General features: G+C 40.2%; 1 protein-coding gene across 1 annotated transcript in view; it reads left to right on the top strand.

Annotated features, from left to right (window-relative positions):
- Positions 1–17,182, top strand: part of kif22 (kinesin family member 22) — a 40,641-nt gene that overhangs the window by 5,187 nt on the left and 18,272 nt on the right. The window contains exons 6-8 of the mRNA XM_020454373.2: positions 6,683–7,079; positions 12,474–12,591; positions 14,138–14,237. Coding sequence (XP_020309962.1) covers positions 6,683–7,079; positions 12,474–12,591; positions 14,138–14,237 — 615 coding nt within the window. The remainder of the gene's footprint in view (positions 1–6,682; positions 7,080–12,473; positions 12,592–14,137; positions 14,238–17,182) is intronic.

Consider the following 17,182-nt stretch of genomic DNA (forward strand, 5'->3'; position numbering starts at 1 on the left):
GCTCTCAACACGTCAACCACTTTGAATCTGAGCGGAGGTGCTCTCAGCATTTTGAAACGTATGTTTATAATTCATATAGCTCATATTAATAACCCATGCTAGTTGATGCATCTCCCCTCTTTCTGACTTAATTTCAAACTAATATTTTCCTCTGTCACATGAAACTAGGGCTGGGCGATATATCGATTTAATTGTTTTTGTGAGATATGCCAAATGACTATCACAAGAATTTAGGTTTTGTTGTTTTTACAAGGGGTTACATTATAACGCTGGCAAATGCAGCATCTCGCCGTCTGTCAGCCCATAGTGAACCAAACCATGAACCAACGGCGTCACAGCACACAAATAACAATCCTGGACAGCCTTTCCCAAGTTGTAACCATGCCCATGAAGTGTAGCGGCAGACATTCTATCAAAATGGACAATGAGGTAGCCAGCTCAGCCTCTCGTGAGAATGAAATCATTCCCAAGGGTAGCAATGTTTGTTCTGTCATATGGAAGTGGTTTGGGTTTGAGGTCCGATGTTCAGCAAATTAATGTCCTGTGCAAAGTGTGTCTCAAGACAATTGCCACCTGATGTGGCAGCACAACTAACCTCTTCCAACACCTGGGACAGAAACACTCAGTGGAATAGGAGGAATACGTGAAACTACACAATGCTGATGCTTCCAGTTGTCCCACTCCCAAAACGTCTGGTAAAAGACAATATACCATAGCCACAGAATTTTCAAACGTCATTCCATATAACAAAAGTTTGAGGTGGAAGGAGATTCATCACATAGCAAAATATATGGTCCCCATCTATACAGTGGAAAAGCCTGGCTTCAAAAAGCTGCTAAACACAATTGACCCCAAATATCAGCTACCAAGCCGCAAGTATTTTGCGGAAGAAGCATTGCCACGGTTATACATTGCTACCTGCGAAAGAGCTGTGGTGGGGATAAAGTACTCAATTTATCATACTTGAGTAAAAGTAATTTACAAATGAAGCACGTGTGTTTAGTAAGTAGAGAAAATGTGACCCTTTTCCAGTCCTGCTTTTGATTGTCAGGGGGAAGAAAAAAAGAGTACATTTATTTTCTTTAGGAATGTAGTGAAGTAAAAGTTGTCAGAAAATATAAATGGTAAAGTACACATACTACTTAAGTAAAAATGATTTAAAGTACTACTTAAGTACTTTAGCCAGCTTCTTTGTGACTCTTTCGCAGTGGTGTAATGTGTCGTACTTTTCCACCACAGCCGCTCTATGGTCGAGCAGAACGTTGGAACCATATCTAAGCTTGACAGTCCAGTATATAGATGAAGAATGGACATTGCTAAATGTGTGCCTCTAGACATCATACTTCCCCGATGACCATACGGGTGAAATAATAGCCCAGGGTCTCGAAGACACACTGGCATGGAAGCTGAGCGAAGACAAACGGTGTGCATGATAAAAGCATTGCGCTTGAACAAGTGGACCCATCTGCAGTGCTTTGAACACAGGCTTCCCCTCGCTATCGTTAAGTGTGACATTGGATAATGAAAATGCATTCAAAAAATGAATCTTCAGATCAGCTGCAGAATTTTTTATATTTTTTATTATAATAATAATTTACCTTTAGCTTGTTGTAATTCTACCAATCCAATAGAAAATTAACCACAGGCATGTTTAAAGAATAACAACAATATGGACTAAATGTAATTGATTTGATATATTTTCAATCAAAACAATTAAATATGTAAACACATAGGCCTGTGCAAACAGCTACAATGGTCAAACATTCCTAAACAATGTAGTAGTAGTAGTAGTAGTACTATACAGGGTGAAAAGTTTTTGCCAATATGTTTTTTGTCAAATAGAAATAAGGCCTATCAAAACCTGTTACATCATGATGTGTGGGAATGCTGTATTTATTACATTACTAAAAATGTTGCCATTCTAAATATTATTTTTGTTTCTTAAAAAAAAAAAATATACAGAGAATGGTTTGAAAGACCCTCGGATTGACCGTGCCATCGGGGTATGCAAAAAGGTTGTCATCAGCTTCAAAAATAGCAGAGATATGGTTTTGGTACAGGCTGTGCTCAATCTACCAACTCAGAGCCCTAACCAGGTGGGGTTCAAGACAGAAGATGATTGAACGAGTCCTGGAGCAGGAGAAGGCCATAGCACGGGTCATGGGCGCCGAGAAGAAAAGCAGGCACCTGGTGCCCAGCTGGCAGCATATCAACGTTTTGGAGTCGGTGAACAAAGCCATAAGCCCACTACAAGAATTCACTGATGTGCTGTCTGGTAAGCCTGTGCTGCATCTGTTCAACACCACCTGCAGCCAGAGGAGGGTGAGAACAGTCTCGCAAAGCAAACCAAGAGCACCACACTGGAGTATCTAAATGACAAGTAAGATGACCCTGCCACAGATGACCACCTGGATATGGCTTCATTCAATCAATCAAATGTAGTTATGAAGCCCTTCTTGCATCAGCTGATGTCAAAGTGCTGTACAGAAACCCAGCCTAAAACCCCAAACAGCAAGCAAAATGCAGGTGTAGAAGCAGAACCGGATCCCCGGTCCAGGAGAAAATACATAGCAGACGACAAGGTTGAGGGCATCAAACGAAGAGCTGTTTTGGAGCTCCAGTCTCTGCTAGCTGAGAAGAGCACACCTCAGCCTGGCACAGCTCTGCATGTGCGCCTAGAAGCTGAACCTGTGGCTAAGAAGAGCAAGAAAATACTTGCATCTTCAGAAGACCATAACGTCTGCCTCCCAGTCAGAGGATGACACCATCAAAACTGAGCTGTCAAGCTAATTGATGTCCTCTGACACAGACCCAGACACGGACTCGCTTGAGTGGTGGAAGCTTCATAGGCCAACTTCCCAAGACTGAGCGATCTTGCAAAAAGAAGTACCTATGCATTCCTGCTACAAGTGCCCCTTCAGATAGGGTCTTCGGCACAGGTGGAAACATTGTAACATGCCATAGGGAATGCCTCAAGCCAGAGTCGGTCGACAGGCTTGAGTTCCTCTCCAGAAACCTATAGGAGCAAAGTAGAATATTATTTTGTTTGACAGAAATGTAGTATTTGTTTTATTTTGCACATTTTCAGGGATACATGAGGTATGTTTTCATATTTTAAAAATATTATGTTCAATGACAGCCTGGCAAGTGATGGTGTTCATTTGTTTATTTTGCACATATAGGCTTAATTGATACAGAAAGACAAGTGGCATTATTTATTTCTTCATTTTAACGAAGAAAACACCTATTTTAATTGCCTTTTTTATTTAGGGGAAAAAAATACGGGATACACAGTGCATTCGGAAAGTATTCAGACAGCTTGACTTTCTTCACATTTTGTTACGTTACAGCCTTATTCTAAATTTCATTATATTGTTTTTTCCCTCATAAATCTAAACACAATACCTCGTAATGACAAAGTAAAACCGTAAAAAATAAAGAAACCCTTGAATGAGTAAACTTTTGACTGGTACTGTAGGTTGTCACTCAACTAATAAAGCCTGATGTCACGGAAACCATTTTAGCATTTGAATGTTAAACGTGCCACAGACGTGCAAGATCAGGAACAGGCCGCCTACTTCGCGTTGGGCGCAGTGCGCGGTCTGATTAGGCATGCTACTGATATTCCCTGGGGTTGTTCGCTATGTAAAATTACTTGTAGATCAATGACTGTCAACACAGTTGCATGCTTAATTTGACACTGAAGGAGAGAATGCAATTGTTGTCAAAAACTGTAGCTTATTTTAGGAGGATGGAAGGAAGGTAATATAAGCAAAATGAGTGAGTCTGTTAATGGTGATGTTTAAATAGATTTTCTGACTGAAGAATCGGGGACCGGTGCGTGTTGGTGAGTCCTTACATCCATATAATTTTTGCTAATGAGCTCAGTGACCAGTGTCCCATTACCTGCATAAGAGATGTTAATTAAGCAACCTAAATACCATCCATGCATTATTACAAAGACATTTTAGGGACATTAATGAGCATAATTTCATGTCTGATCTGGGGTTGTGTGACTGGGGCATTGCCATCGATCTCTGACTCGGATCAGGCCCTAAATTGTTTCACTTCTCTAACATTGTTGCAAATCAGAGCCCTGCATGGACATTCATTTTAAGCCTTACCCATGCCCGCAATGTTCAGGACCTACCTACCCAGGCCCAATTGCTTCTGCGAAATGTAAGGCCCTGCCCGAAATACGAAATAACTTTGTTAGTAAATCCATCAGCTGTTCCTCTCTGTCAGTCACACTGCTCATGGCGGCTCTGTTTCTGTGAGTATCCATAGCTCTGCTTGGGCTGCTCTGCTCAATGACGAGACATTAGAGAGCAGTTGGCTCCTTTCGTCACTCTAAACTCTGACAAAACTGAAGGAACCTTATTTTCTGAGAAATAATCTCTCCTGTGTTATTTGACGAGGTTGAAGCACTTCTGACACCATGTTATGATCTTAGTCAGATATCACTGTACTGCGCAGCAAATCAAGCAAATGGCTCAGCTTCAAAATGTTAGTGATACCTATTGATGCAGAAACAGGCCCTACCTGTCCCTAACCCAATGTTTGGTGTCGGGGTCAGGTAGCAGATAAGCATGCGTCGTATAAAATAAAACTAAGATGATAGGCCATCTATTTCAAAGAATAGTTTCTGGAAATTCTTCTAATTCCAGTAGAGGGAGTCCTTTATTCACCTTGAAAGTGACTGTAAATAAATATACACATTCACTATTTTATACACATAAACATTCACTATTTTTATTTCAACCATTTTATATATATATATATATATGCATGCACCTCTCTGCCCCACTTATTGCAGAATCGTTAACCTATATCTTTAACTTGACAGTTGTTTCTGGTGTTGTTCCTACGATCTGGAAAGCTGAACATGTCCTCCCCCTACACAAAGGAGGTGACCCTTCTGACTTGGATAAATTGAACTGTATTTATCTTGGCTTTCCAAAGTTTTAGAATCCCTGCCCAACTCTCAGCTAATGTTTTTTTTTCTCTCTCATCCTATTCTAAATGTGCACCAGTCTGGTTTTAGACCTGGTCATGGTACCGTTTCAGATGCTACGCTTGTTCTTGGTGTGTTAAAAAAAACAAAGTTGGTTTAAAACTTAGTGCCTTCAGAAAGTATTCACACCCCTTGACTTATTCCACATTTTGTTACAAAGTGGGATTTAATTAGCTTTTTTTTCAATGATCTACACAAAATACTCATGTCAAAGTGGAAGAAAAATTTAACATTTTAACATTTGTTTCTTTTTTCTTTTTTTTTATGTATGAAAAAGAACACTATCTTGATTTATATATGTTTTCAATCCCCTGAGTGTTAGAATCACATTTGGTAGTGACTACAGCTGTGAGTCTTTCTAGGTAACCCTCTAAGCGCTTTGCACACCTGGATTATACAATCATTTTATTTTAAACGTTCTTCAAGCTCTGTCAAGTTGGTTGGTGATCATTGCTAGACAGCAATTTTCAAGTCTTGTCAATTTTATGTCAAAACTGTAACTATGCTACCCAGGAACATTCAATGTCGTCTTGGTAAGCCATTCCAGTGCGTATTTGGCCTTGTGTTTTAGGATATTGTCCTGCTGAAAGGTGAGGTTGTTTCCAAATGTCTGTTGGAAAGCAGACTGAACCAGGTTTTCCTCTAGGATTTTGCCTGTGCTTAGCTATATTCCGTTTCTTTCTATCCTAAAAAACTCCCTAGTCTTTGCTGATGACAAGCATACCCATATGAAGAGTGGTACTTAGTGATGTGTTGGATTTGCCCCAAACATAACTCTTCATATTCAGGACATGAAGTTCATTTCTTTGACACATTATTTGAAGTTTTACTTAAGTGCCTTATTGCATGTTTTGGAAGATTTTTGATTCTGTACAGGGTTCTTTCTTTTCACTTTGTCAATTAGGTTAGTGTTATGGAGTAACTACACTGAACAAAATAATAAACTCAACATGTAAAGTGTTGGTCTTAAAGGCACTGAAATAACAGATCCCAGAAATGTTCCATGTGCACAAAAAGCTTATTTCAAATGTTGTGCATTTCCTTACATCCCTGTTAGTGAGAATTTCTCCTTTGCCAAGATGGCCCATCCACCTGACGGTTGTGGCATATCAAGAGGCTGATTAAACAGCATGATCATTACACAGGTGCACCTTGTGCTGGAGACCATAATAGGCCACTCTAAAATGTGCAGTTTTGTCACACCACAATGCCACAGATGTCTCAAGTTTGAGGGAGTGTGCCATTGGCATGCTGACTGCAGGAATGTCCTCCAGAGCTGTTGCCAGATAGTTGGCTTGTTCTCATTAAAGACCCATAGATCACTTCATTACCACCTTTTTTGTTTGCCAAACTATACAAGTTTCCCACTTACCTTACTTAGTTCTTAAAGTATAAAAACATGACATAAGCAACCCTGTGAACAGGTTTGGTAACCTTTGAGGTTCCTCAGGTCTCTACCGAACTAGGTAAATCCACTTAGTTTTAACACTCCACATTTTTGGAATCGCTTACAAAATGCTGTGATTGATCTAGTGTACTTCGTATTGTATCTTGTAGTTTTATATTTTCTTTTATGTCCTCAGGGCACGATTTGAAAATGAGACACCTGGTCTCAATTGAGCTTCCCTGAATAAATACAAGTTAATAATTCCTTCTGCCTCTCTCCAGGTGGTGCGTACACAGCGCAACCCCCCGCACCGGCAGCAGATAGGCAAGCTCTACCTCGTGGACCTGGCTGGCTCGGAGGACAACCGGCGTACGGGCAACAAGGGCATCCGCCTAAAGGAGAGTGGTGCCATCAACCTCTCCCTCTTCACCCTCAGCAAGGTGGTGGACTCGCTCAACGCGGGTGGCGGCGGGCGTGTGCCCTACCGTGACAGCAAGCTGACGAGGCTTCTGCAGGACTCGCTGGGCGGCTCGTCCCACTCGGTCATGATCACAAACATCGCACCCGAGTACACATACTACTTTGAAACCTTCACAGCACTCAACTTTGCTGCCAAGTCCAAGCAGATTGTCAACAAGCCCTTCATACGGGAGACGGTGACCGTGCCATCTGTACAAGGTGAGAAAGGGGTGTTGAAATTCAGAGGTATTTATATTATGGGCCCGTTCATTGCAGGCAGCAAGTAATATGGCACAGCACAATTATAGATTTTGATGGATTCGAGTTTTGACAAGAACCTTGTGGTGCCAAAATGACTCACCCCTTTTTTCCTGGTGGTTCTTACTGTTTGACATAAAATTGTACTAATCACAAATTAAACTTTTTTAAATATTTTTTTTAGACAGCCATATTTATTAATGACTCCATTATTACAATCATACAATCAATTTGACAAAGTTTTTGCCAATCTAACTTCCAAACATAATGTTAATAATTTATTTGAATGGTTGTTAAAGGAATTAAATTGCTCTGTTTTAATACCCAATTAAAATTAAACACTCTGTCAATTCATAAGGATATGTAAGACCCTTATTCTATAATAATAGACAGAGCCCAGTCTTAAAGTCAAACAGCAGAGTTTATTCACGAGAGTACTCCCCACGATACAGGTTACCACAGGTTATAAACTGAAAATGACGTCATTAGTTCCAACACCAACCCGTGCCATCTCAGTTCCAGTACAAAGGCTATATCTCAAGCCTTCCCACAACCGTCTCCCTACCAATTTAATATAATTTACGAGTCAAGGTTTTCTCGTGTAGATTCTAGCCAGTCTGATTCATTTGTACCAAGGAACAGACAGTCCTTGTTCTAACTCTTGACCACATTCACACACATTATATTCAGTACTGGGATCAAGAGGAAGGAAATTCATACATATACAGTAACATAATAGTATTCTGATTAGTACATCCTGATTGAAATGTATACATAATTAGTCATTATAGATAAAAATTCCCTTAACAATGGTATATCTCTACTGATGAACTGGGTAAATCAAGATGTAGCCTCGGTCTATTCACAATACAGGTGAATGCGTATTATTCCAATGGAGTATGTGCGTGCATTGAGTTGAGCTTCTTTTAGCTACAGATTACTAACAATCCCTCCCATTTAGGACTTCTTATATTGGCAACTATTAGAACATATTATTTTATTGTACAGATCAACAACATTTACATAGAAGCATTATTTTTATAGAAGTGTGTGCAGTCTCTTTTAATAAAGTAATGACTCATTTACAAGGTAGAATGTGGCTGTCGAATCTGACTGCTTATGGAATCTAGTAGAAGCCAGATGGAGTTGAGGTAGACTAAGAAGTGATTAGATTTTTTTGTGATGAGGGAGACGAGTTAATAACGTTTGGTCACAATCAGCTTTGACGTCAACGTATTTTGTTATGTTATGCATATTATCACAAAAAAGTACTAGGGAAGTGAATTCCGCTGTAAGCTAGCAAGGAAAGTTATACATTTTTAATTGTAGCCTAGCGGTATCGTCTTGCATCATAAAAGTGTTTCTAGGCTGTATGGACATTGTTTTGCCTACAGTAATGAACCGTTTCTACATGCTGTGGTGCATTATTCAAGTGTGATAACTTCTGTGCAGCGTGACTGAGGAGCTAACAATGCAGCCTAGACAGCTCTAGCAATGATTGAGTAAATGGAGCAGGCACTTTGCTCTTGACACTTTTAAGAGGCTATGCTCATTTAGACTTGATCCCCTCAATCACGTGAGATACTTCTGAAAGAAAAACTGAACGTAACCGATCATAATACAGAACCATTATTTATTTTTGACAAAGTGCAGAATTTACAGAGTACCGTGCCTCACTAGTAAGCTGTAATGTATTATGGAAACTATCCCAAAGTTAAGGTTCTTTAGAAAACCCGGTTGGATGATTCCCAGAAACAGGGAATAAGCTGGGAGGGGACCCTCTTACCAAGATTTCAACAACCACAACAAAATTGAGAACTTTGAGAAAGTTTACATTATATAAAAACCCAACTCGACGTGAGAATGTGCTTATCCTCCCACAAACTTTAGATAATGTGTACGCACAGTTTATAGTGGGAGATGTATTACGTCGCAGGGCAAAAGTAGTAGCCTTGTGTAAATGGGGAATATATGACCCTTAGGTAGCCTAGCTAAATATAATAAGATGCAAACATTTGCCGTTAGTGAGAAGAGCGAAACTGAATTTTTTTTGTCTTTGCATTCCAAAATAATTAGAAAAATACATTTCCATGACCATTGCAGAATAAATTCCTCACATTTTCTGACTATGGTGGTTTCATAGGCTACCTGCGAAGTAGTCTGTAGGCTTACAACAAGTTAGTAGGCTACCATTTGTCCCATCTCTCATTTAATTGGACCCACGTCACAGTAGTAAATTAGATAAGTTATTTCAAGTATTTTGCTCTATGCGATCCAATCCGAAGAATGTTTCACCCTTTCCATTGACATTTGTAAGCTAAACCTACAGTTGAAGTCGGAAGTTTACATACACTTAGGTTGGAGTCATTAAAACTCGTTTTTCTACCACTCCACAATTTTCTTGTTAACTATAGTTTTGATTATTTCACTTATTATTCACTGTATCACAATTCCAGTGGGTCAGAAGTTTACATACACTAAGTTGACTTTGCCTTTAAACAGCTTGGAAAATTCCAGACAATTATGTCATGGCTTTAGAAGCTTCTCGATAGGCTAATTTACATCATTTCTGTCAATTGGAGGTGTACCTGTGGATGCATTTCAAGGCCTACCTTCAAACTCGGTGCGTCTTTGCTTGACATCATGGGAAAATTTAAAAAATAAATCCTCCAAGACCTCAGAAGGAGGTCTACAATTGTCCAAGTCTGGTTCATCCTTGAGAGCAATTTCCAAACGCCTGAAGGTACCACGTTCATCTGTATAAACACCACGGGACCACGCAGCCATCATACCGCTCAGGAAGGAGATGCGTTCTGTCTCCTAGAGATGAACGTACTTTGGGGTGAAAAGTGCAAATCAATCCCAGAACAACAGCAAAGAACCCTGTGAAGATGCTGGAGGAAACCGGTACAAAAGTATCTATATCCACAGTAAAACAAGTCCTATATCGACATAACCTGAAAGGCCGCTCAGTAAGGAAGAAGCCACTGCTCCTAAACCACCATAAAAAAGCCAGAATACGGTTTGCAACTGCACATGGGGACAAAGATTGTACTTTTTGGAGAAATGTCCTCTGGTCTGATGAAACAAAAATGGAACTGTTTGGCCATAATGACCATCGTTATGTTTGGAGGAAAAAGGGGGAGGCGTGCAAGCCGAAGAACAACATCTCAAACATGAAGCACGGGGGTGGCAGCATCATGTTGTGGGGGTGCTTTGCTGCAGGAGGGACTGGTGCACTTCACAAAATAGATGGCATCGGAAAATGTACGAAATGATGTGGATATATTTAATCTCAAGACATCAGTCAGGTTGTTAAAGCTTGGTTGCCAATTGGTCTTCCAAATGGACAATGACCCCAAGCATACTTACAAAGTTGTGGCAAAATGGCTTAAGGACAACAAAGTAAAGGTACTGGAGTGGCCATCACAAAGCCCTGACCTTAGTCCCATTAAGAAAATTTGTGGGCAGAACTGAAAAGGTGCGTGCGAGCAAGGAGGCCTACAGACCTGACTCAGTTACACCAGCTCTGTCGGGAGGAATGGACCAAAAATCACCCAACTTATTGTGGGAAGGTTGTGGAAGGCTACCCGAAACGCTTGACCCAAGTTAAACCATTTTAATGTCAATGCTACCAAATACTAATTGAGTGTATGCAAACTGCTAAACAGCTAAAGACTTATACAGATCTCAAACATGCGAACATCTCTGACGAGTCTACGATACGTAAAACCCTAAACAAAAATTGGTGTTCATGGGAGAACACCACGGAGGAAGCTACACAAATACATTGGTGCACGTCTGAAGTTCACAAAAGAGCATCTGGATGTTCCACAGCGCTACTGGCAAAATATTCTGAGGACAGATAAAACCACATTTGAGTTGTTTGGAAGGAACACAACACTATGTGCAGAGAAAAAAGCACAGAACACATCAAAACCTCATCCCAACTGTAAAGTATGGTGGAGGGAGCATCATGGTTTGGGCTGTTTGCTGCCTCAGGTCTTGGACAGCTTGCTATCATCAACTGAACAATTAATTCCCAAGTTCAGCCTTATATTCTTCTGCAAAATGTTTCTGTCCGCCAATTGAAGCTCAACAGAAGTTGGGTGATACAACAGGACAACAACCCAAAACATAGAAGAAAATGTGCCTTCTGGGTTGGCCCAGTCAGGGTCCTGACCTCAACCCGATTGATATGCTGTAACATGACCTCGAGCAGTTCAGACATTCCATGAATATTGCTGAACGGAAACAGTTTTGTAAAGAGGAATGGTCCAAAAATCCTCCTGACCGTTGTGCAGGTCTGATCCGCAACTACAGAAAACGTTTGGTTGAGGTTATTGCTGCCAAAGGAGGGTCAACCAGTTATTAAATCCAAGGGTTCACATACTTTTCCCACCCTGCACTGTGAATGTTTACACGGTGTGTTCAATGAAAACATAAGGTATAATTGTTATTCGATTTTTGTGTTTGTCTATTGTTGGGACTTAGATGAAGATCAGATCAAATGTTATGACCAATTTATGCAGAAAGCCAGGTAATTCCAAAGGGTTCACATACTTTTTCTTGCCAATGTATATCAGAACCATTGCAGAATAAATTCCTCACCATTTCTGGTTATGTTGAGACGGTTGAGTTTATATTTCCGAAGTAGCCATGTAACATTTTACCTTCCACATATCATTTAGAAAATTAGAAAACTAGAAATAATAATAGCCTTTCTATATTCATCTGACAGGCAGCGTGGTTTATAACACACAGTATAATAAAACAGTTTATTTTGCATTGAAGTGTCGGCTGTCACTGTAAGTAGGTCTACTGTAGTATACTGTAGTATACTCAGATAGTGTATAGACACTTTCAGAATTCGTGGGCAGTGCAGCATATTTAGGTTCCAGAAAAATGTAATGCAAACCATTTATTGCGTTCAAATGGTCTGTTTACAAGTCCACAACAATTTGCAATTGTTGGTCTTTCAGAAACGCCTCCCAAAGACATTGGTAGAATGGCGCCGGGGGGGATGGCTGACGTTTTACGTGCTCCTAAATTCCAAGTTCACTATTTCCTTTAGATACTGACTCGGTCTAATTCCAGTAGGTCCAAAATATACAGCAAATAAGGGCATTGTCGTCACTATAAAAGTTTAATTTATGGGCGAGTTATAATCTCGTTAACGCACAAGTTTTTACAGCGGGTCTGATTTTTAAAACGGGAAACATTTAACTCAATTTTTTTGCATGCCCAGTCTTGGTGACAAATTTCCGTAGTGGTTATTTATGAGGCTCTAGGATTTTGCAACATTAATTTTGATATGTAATATCATTGATGTCCCCCTCCCCCTCTGTGCTGCAGTGAAGAGGTCCAGGGAGGAGCAGGAGGCTGGGCGGTCCGGTGAGCCCCAGAAAAAGAAGCTAAAAGACGTGAAGAAGACCGGCCAGGAGGATCCTACACCCCCAGCACAGCTACACAGGTTGGAGGCCCTCCCCTATTCAACACAATCTATATCTTCCCTACGTAAAAAAAGATGGACTATAGCAACCATAACTGTGCAAATAGGGTTTCACAATCAATTAGTCTTCATTTCCGTATTAGCCGAGAATTACAGAAAAACATGTTGTTGTCAGTGTTAGTCATTATGGCCAAGGAATGATCAATATTGGCTCAATGTCCACATCAGTGCATCCTTAATTTACACACCTGACCCAGTTCACCATACCTAATATGTAATCGTTATGTTCCTTTGCCTTTAATTAAAGTCATTCCATTGTTTAATCAATGTGTTATACATACAGTACCAGTCAAAAGTTGACACATCTGCTCATTCCAGAGTTTTTCTTAATTTTTTACTATTTTCTACATTGTAGAATAACAAAAAAAGTGTTAAATCAAAATATATTTCAGATTTGTTCAAAGTAGCCACCCTTTGCCTTCATGACAGCTTTGCACACTCTTGGTATTCTCTCAACCAGCTTAATGAGGAATGCTTTTCCAACAGTCTTGACTTGAGTTCCCACATGCTGAGCACTTGTTGGCTGCTTTTTCTTTACTCTGCGGTCCAACTCATCCCAAACCATCTCATTTGGGTTGAGGTCAGGTGATTGTGGAGGCCAGATCATCTGATGCAGCACTCCACTCTCCTTGGTCAAATAGCCCTTACACAGCCTGGAGGTGTGTTGGGTCATTGTACTGTTGACAAACAAATGATAGTCACGCTAAGTGCAAACTAGTTGGGATGGTGTATTGCTGCAGAATGTTTTGGTAGCCATGCTGGTTAAGTGTGCCTTGAATTTAAAATGAATCACGTGTCACCAGCAAAGCACCATCACACCCCCACCTCCATGCTTCAAGGTGGGGCGGCAGGGTAGCCTAGTGGTTAGAGCGTTGGACTAGTAACCGGAAGGTTGCAAGTTCAAATCCCCAAGCTGACAAGGTACAATCTGTACAATCTGTCGTTCTGTCGTTCTGCCCCTGAACAGGCAGTTAAGCAACTGTTCCTAGGCCGTCATTAAAAATAAGAATTTGTTCTTAACTGACTTGCCTAGTTAAATAAAGGTAAAATAAAAATAAATGTGTTGAAATATGTTTTAAAAAAGAATTTGGAAAAAAAGAGAAAAAAACAATCAATAATACAAAATTTAAAAAAATTCCGGGTAGTGTACTTTTTACATGACTGTAAATCTATCTATATATCCTCTCTCTGACTGCATCTTAACAGGTTTTGACCTCAGTGCAGTAGGTCAGGATTTGGTAGCTAGTGCTGAAAGGAATTCTCTCCCTGTAACAAACACCACTGACTGCTGTGCCTGTTGGCGACCCTTATAGAAAGAGACAAATATGCCTTTTGTGTATTACTGTACTCATAACAGTTCATTCTACTACTAGGCATGGGCTCTTTCTCTTTTTTTTGTCTCCTTGCTGAGCAACTTTGGAAGCTCCCTCCTATCTGAGCGTAGTCACATTTCTCTTTGTCCCTTTCCCCTGTTTATCTCTCGCTCTCTCTCTCGTCTCTTTCTCAGCCCCACAGACCCATCTGTATTGAACCGGCTGATGGCTCTGGAGAAGCTGTTGATGGGCACCCCAGCAAAGGAAAGACTCAACATGCACAGAGAGATCCAGGTAAAGAGCATGCACCCTTAATCACAGAGTGTACACGCACACTCAGAATAGTGTACAAGCTGATTTCCTAGTTAATAAGACAGAACTGTCATAAGATACTGAATATTCGCATTCTAGCTAGAGATGGGTGCGGTTATTTGAATATCTGGACGGACGTTAGTATTAGGTCGCTTGTGTGAGTGTTCACTCTGGGGGGGGGGGGGGGGGGGCTATTTTAACAATGAAAAAGCTTTGTCCGTGTTAAATGATCTGTGTGACATTGTTACGTACAAGGACATACCATGCAGGGGTTGACTTTAAGTTGCTGATGGCCCGTTGCAGGTAAACTGAACAGTGGGGCAGATGGAATCTGCTTTGTAGCTGCCTGAATAACCCCAAGCACACATCAAAATTAATTAATTGGCCACAAAAATTAACATATGCCATCTGTCTCCGAACTTGAAATCCATTGAAAAGCTGTGGTTGAATTGATGAGGGTAGTCCATAAGCGCAGACGAAGGATATCAAGGATGTGGAAGGATTCTTCTGTAAGGAGGAAGGATCCAAGATCCTTCCCAATATGTTCTCTAAATACATTTTTATTTTTTTAAGGCTCCGTGCCATTATCCTCACAAAGTGAGGTATTGAAAATAGGGGTGTCAAAAATTGACACCTGCCTTTTTTAGGGGGAAAACGGTTCTTGTTAAACAATCTCTTTTTCTGAGCAATCGTTTTAGTATAAAATAATATTTCCTAAATTTTTGGAGCATACTATAGCTATGTATTTGAATTATTTTTGCTCTTTCTCAAGTGTGTCAATTTCGGACCCCATTATATGTGTTCCAACCGCATGCTGCAGTTTTGGAATAAGGCCAAGAGTGTATTTATCAATCATTAGTCTACTTTTTTCTTCTTGAACAAAAAACATCAGCTGAAAATCAGTTCAACTCGAGGAAGTGTTTTTAAGTTTAGACACATTATTTCACCTTTATTTAACCAGGTAGGCTACACAGAGTTACACAGGGGAGTAAACAATTAACAGGTCAATAACACAGTAGAATTTAGTTGTTCAGTGTGCTAGCTAACCAATGTGTTTATGGTTTCATTAATTTGCCATTAGAAAAAGGCTTGTGGAAAAACCAACTACCTTGCACACCTTATCATTAAAGGACAATTCCACCACTTTATAACCAGTTATTATGCTGTTGGTATACAGTGCATTCGGAACCCTTGACTTTTTCCAAATTTTGTTACGTTACAGCCTTGTTCTAAAATTGAGGAAAAATATTTAATCAATCTATACACAATAGCCCATAATGACAAAGCGAAAACTGGTTTTTGCTGATTTATAAATAAATAAAATACCTTAAGTATTCAGATCCTTTGCTATGAGACTCGAAATTGAGCCCCGGTACATCCGGTTTCCATTGATCATCCTTGATGTTTCTACTTGCTTGGAGTCAACCTGTGGTAAATTGAATTGATTGGACATGATTTGGAAAGACACACACCTGTCTATATATCATCCCCACAGTTGACAGTGCATGTCAGAGCAAAAACCAAGCCACGAGGTTGAAGGAATTGTCCGTAGAACTCCGAGACAGGATTGTGTCAAGGCACAGATCTGGGGAAAGGTACAGCAACATTTCTGCAGCATTGAAGGTCCCAAAGAACACAGTGGCCTCCATCGTTCTTAAATGGAAGAAGTTTTGAACCACCAAGACTCTTCCTAGAGCAGACCACTGGCCAAACTGAGCAATCGGGGTAGGATGGCCTTGGTCTGGGAGGTGATCAAGAATCCGATGGTCACTGACAGAGCTCCGGAGTTCCTCTGTTGAGATCGGAGAACCTTCCAGAAGGACAACTTTCTCTGCAATACCTCACTAGTCAGTCCTTTATGGTAGAGTGACCCTCTTCAGTAAGAGGCACATGACAGCCCGCTTGGAGTTTGACAAAAGGCACGTAAAGGTCTCTTGACTATGGGAAATAAGATTCTCTGGTCTAATGAAACCAAGATTGAACTCTTTGGCCTGAATGCCAAGCGTCACATCTGGAGGAAACATGGCACCATCCCTACAGCATAGTGGTGGTGGCAGCATCATGCTGTATGGATGTTTTTCAATGGCACGGACTGGGAGACGGATCGAGGGAAAGATGAACGGAGCAGAGATCCTTGATGAAAACCTGCTCCAGAGCACTCAGGCCCTCAGACTGGGGCAAAGATTCACCTTCCAACGTAAAGGGTCTGAATACTAAAGTAAATGTGATATCAGTTGTATTTATATACACTACCAATCCAAAGTTTGGGGTCACTTAGAAATGTCCTTGTTTTTGAAAGAAAATCACATCTTTTTGTCCATTAAAATAACATAAAATTGATCAGAAATACAGTGGAGGCATTTTAAATGACGATTGTAGCTGGAAACAGCTGAGGAATATAACATTGAAAACACTTTCAGATGCAGCAGGTTTAGCTACTTATCTAGCTATCATTGCTAACATTAGCACCAAAGATACAGGCTGAGAGATCAGGATTCCTTAATAATTTCCTTTAAATTTCAATCAATGTTTTGTTCTTCTAATAGGCATGCATGCTGTTTGGACTGTTGTTTAAGACAGTGGCAAAGATGAAACTTGGCTGTTATTGTTGCAAACACTATCATTTTGGATGTAGCATGCTAACCAGATATAGTAACACTTATTGTTAGCCTAGCTAGTTACAATCAATAATTATTTGAAGTTAGATGCCATTGCATTTGATGACAACATGAATATAAATATAGCATGACATTCATGCAACTTTTTGCAATTTCCGCCTGAAGACATACCCAAACAGCCTGTAGCTCAGGCACAGAACCAAGGATATGCATATTCTTGGTACGATTTGAAAGAAAACACTCTGAAATGTGTGTACATGTGAATTGAATGTAGGAGAATATAACACACATAGATCTGGTTTAGATAAA

This window comes from Oncorhynchus kisutch, linkage group LG20 (assembly GCF_002021735.2).
Source record: "Oncorhynchus kisutch isolate 150728-3 linkage group LG20, Okis_V2, whole genome shotgun sequence".
Classification (NCBI taxonomy): Eukaryota; Metazoa; Chordata; class Actinopteri; order Salmoniformes; family Salmonidae; genus Oncorhynchus; species Oncorhynchus kisutch.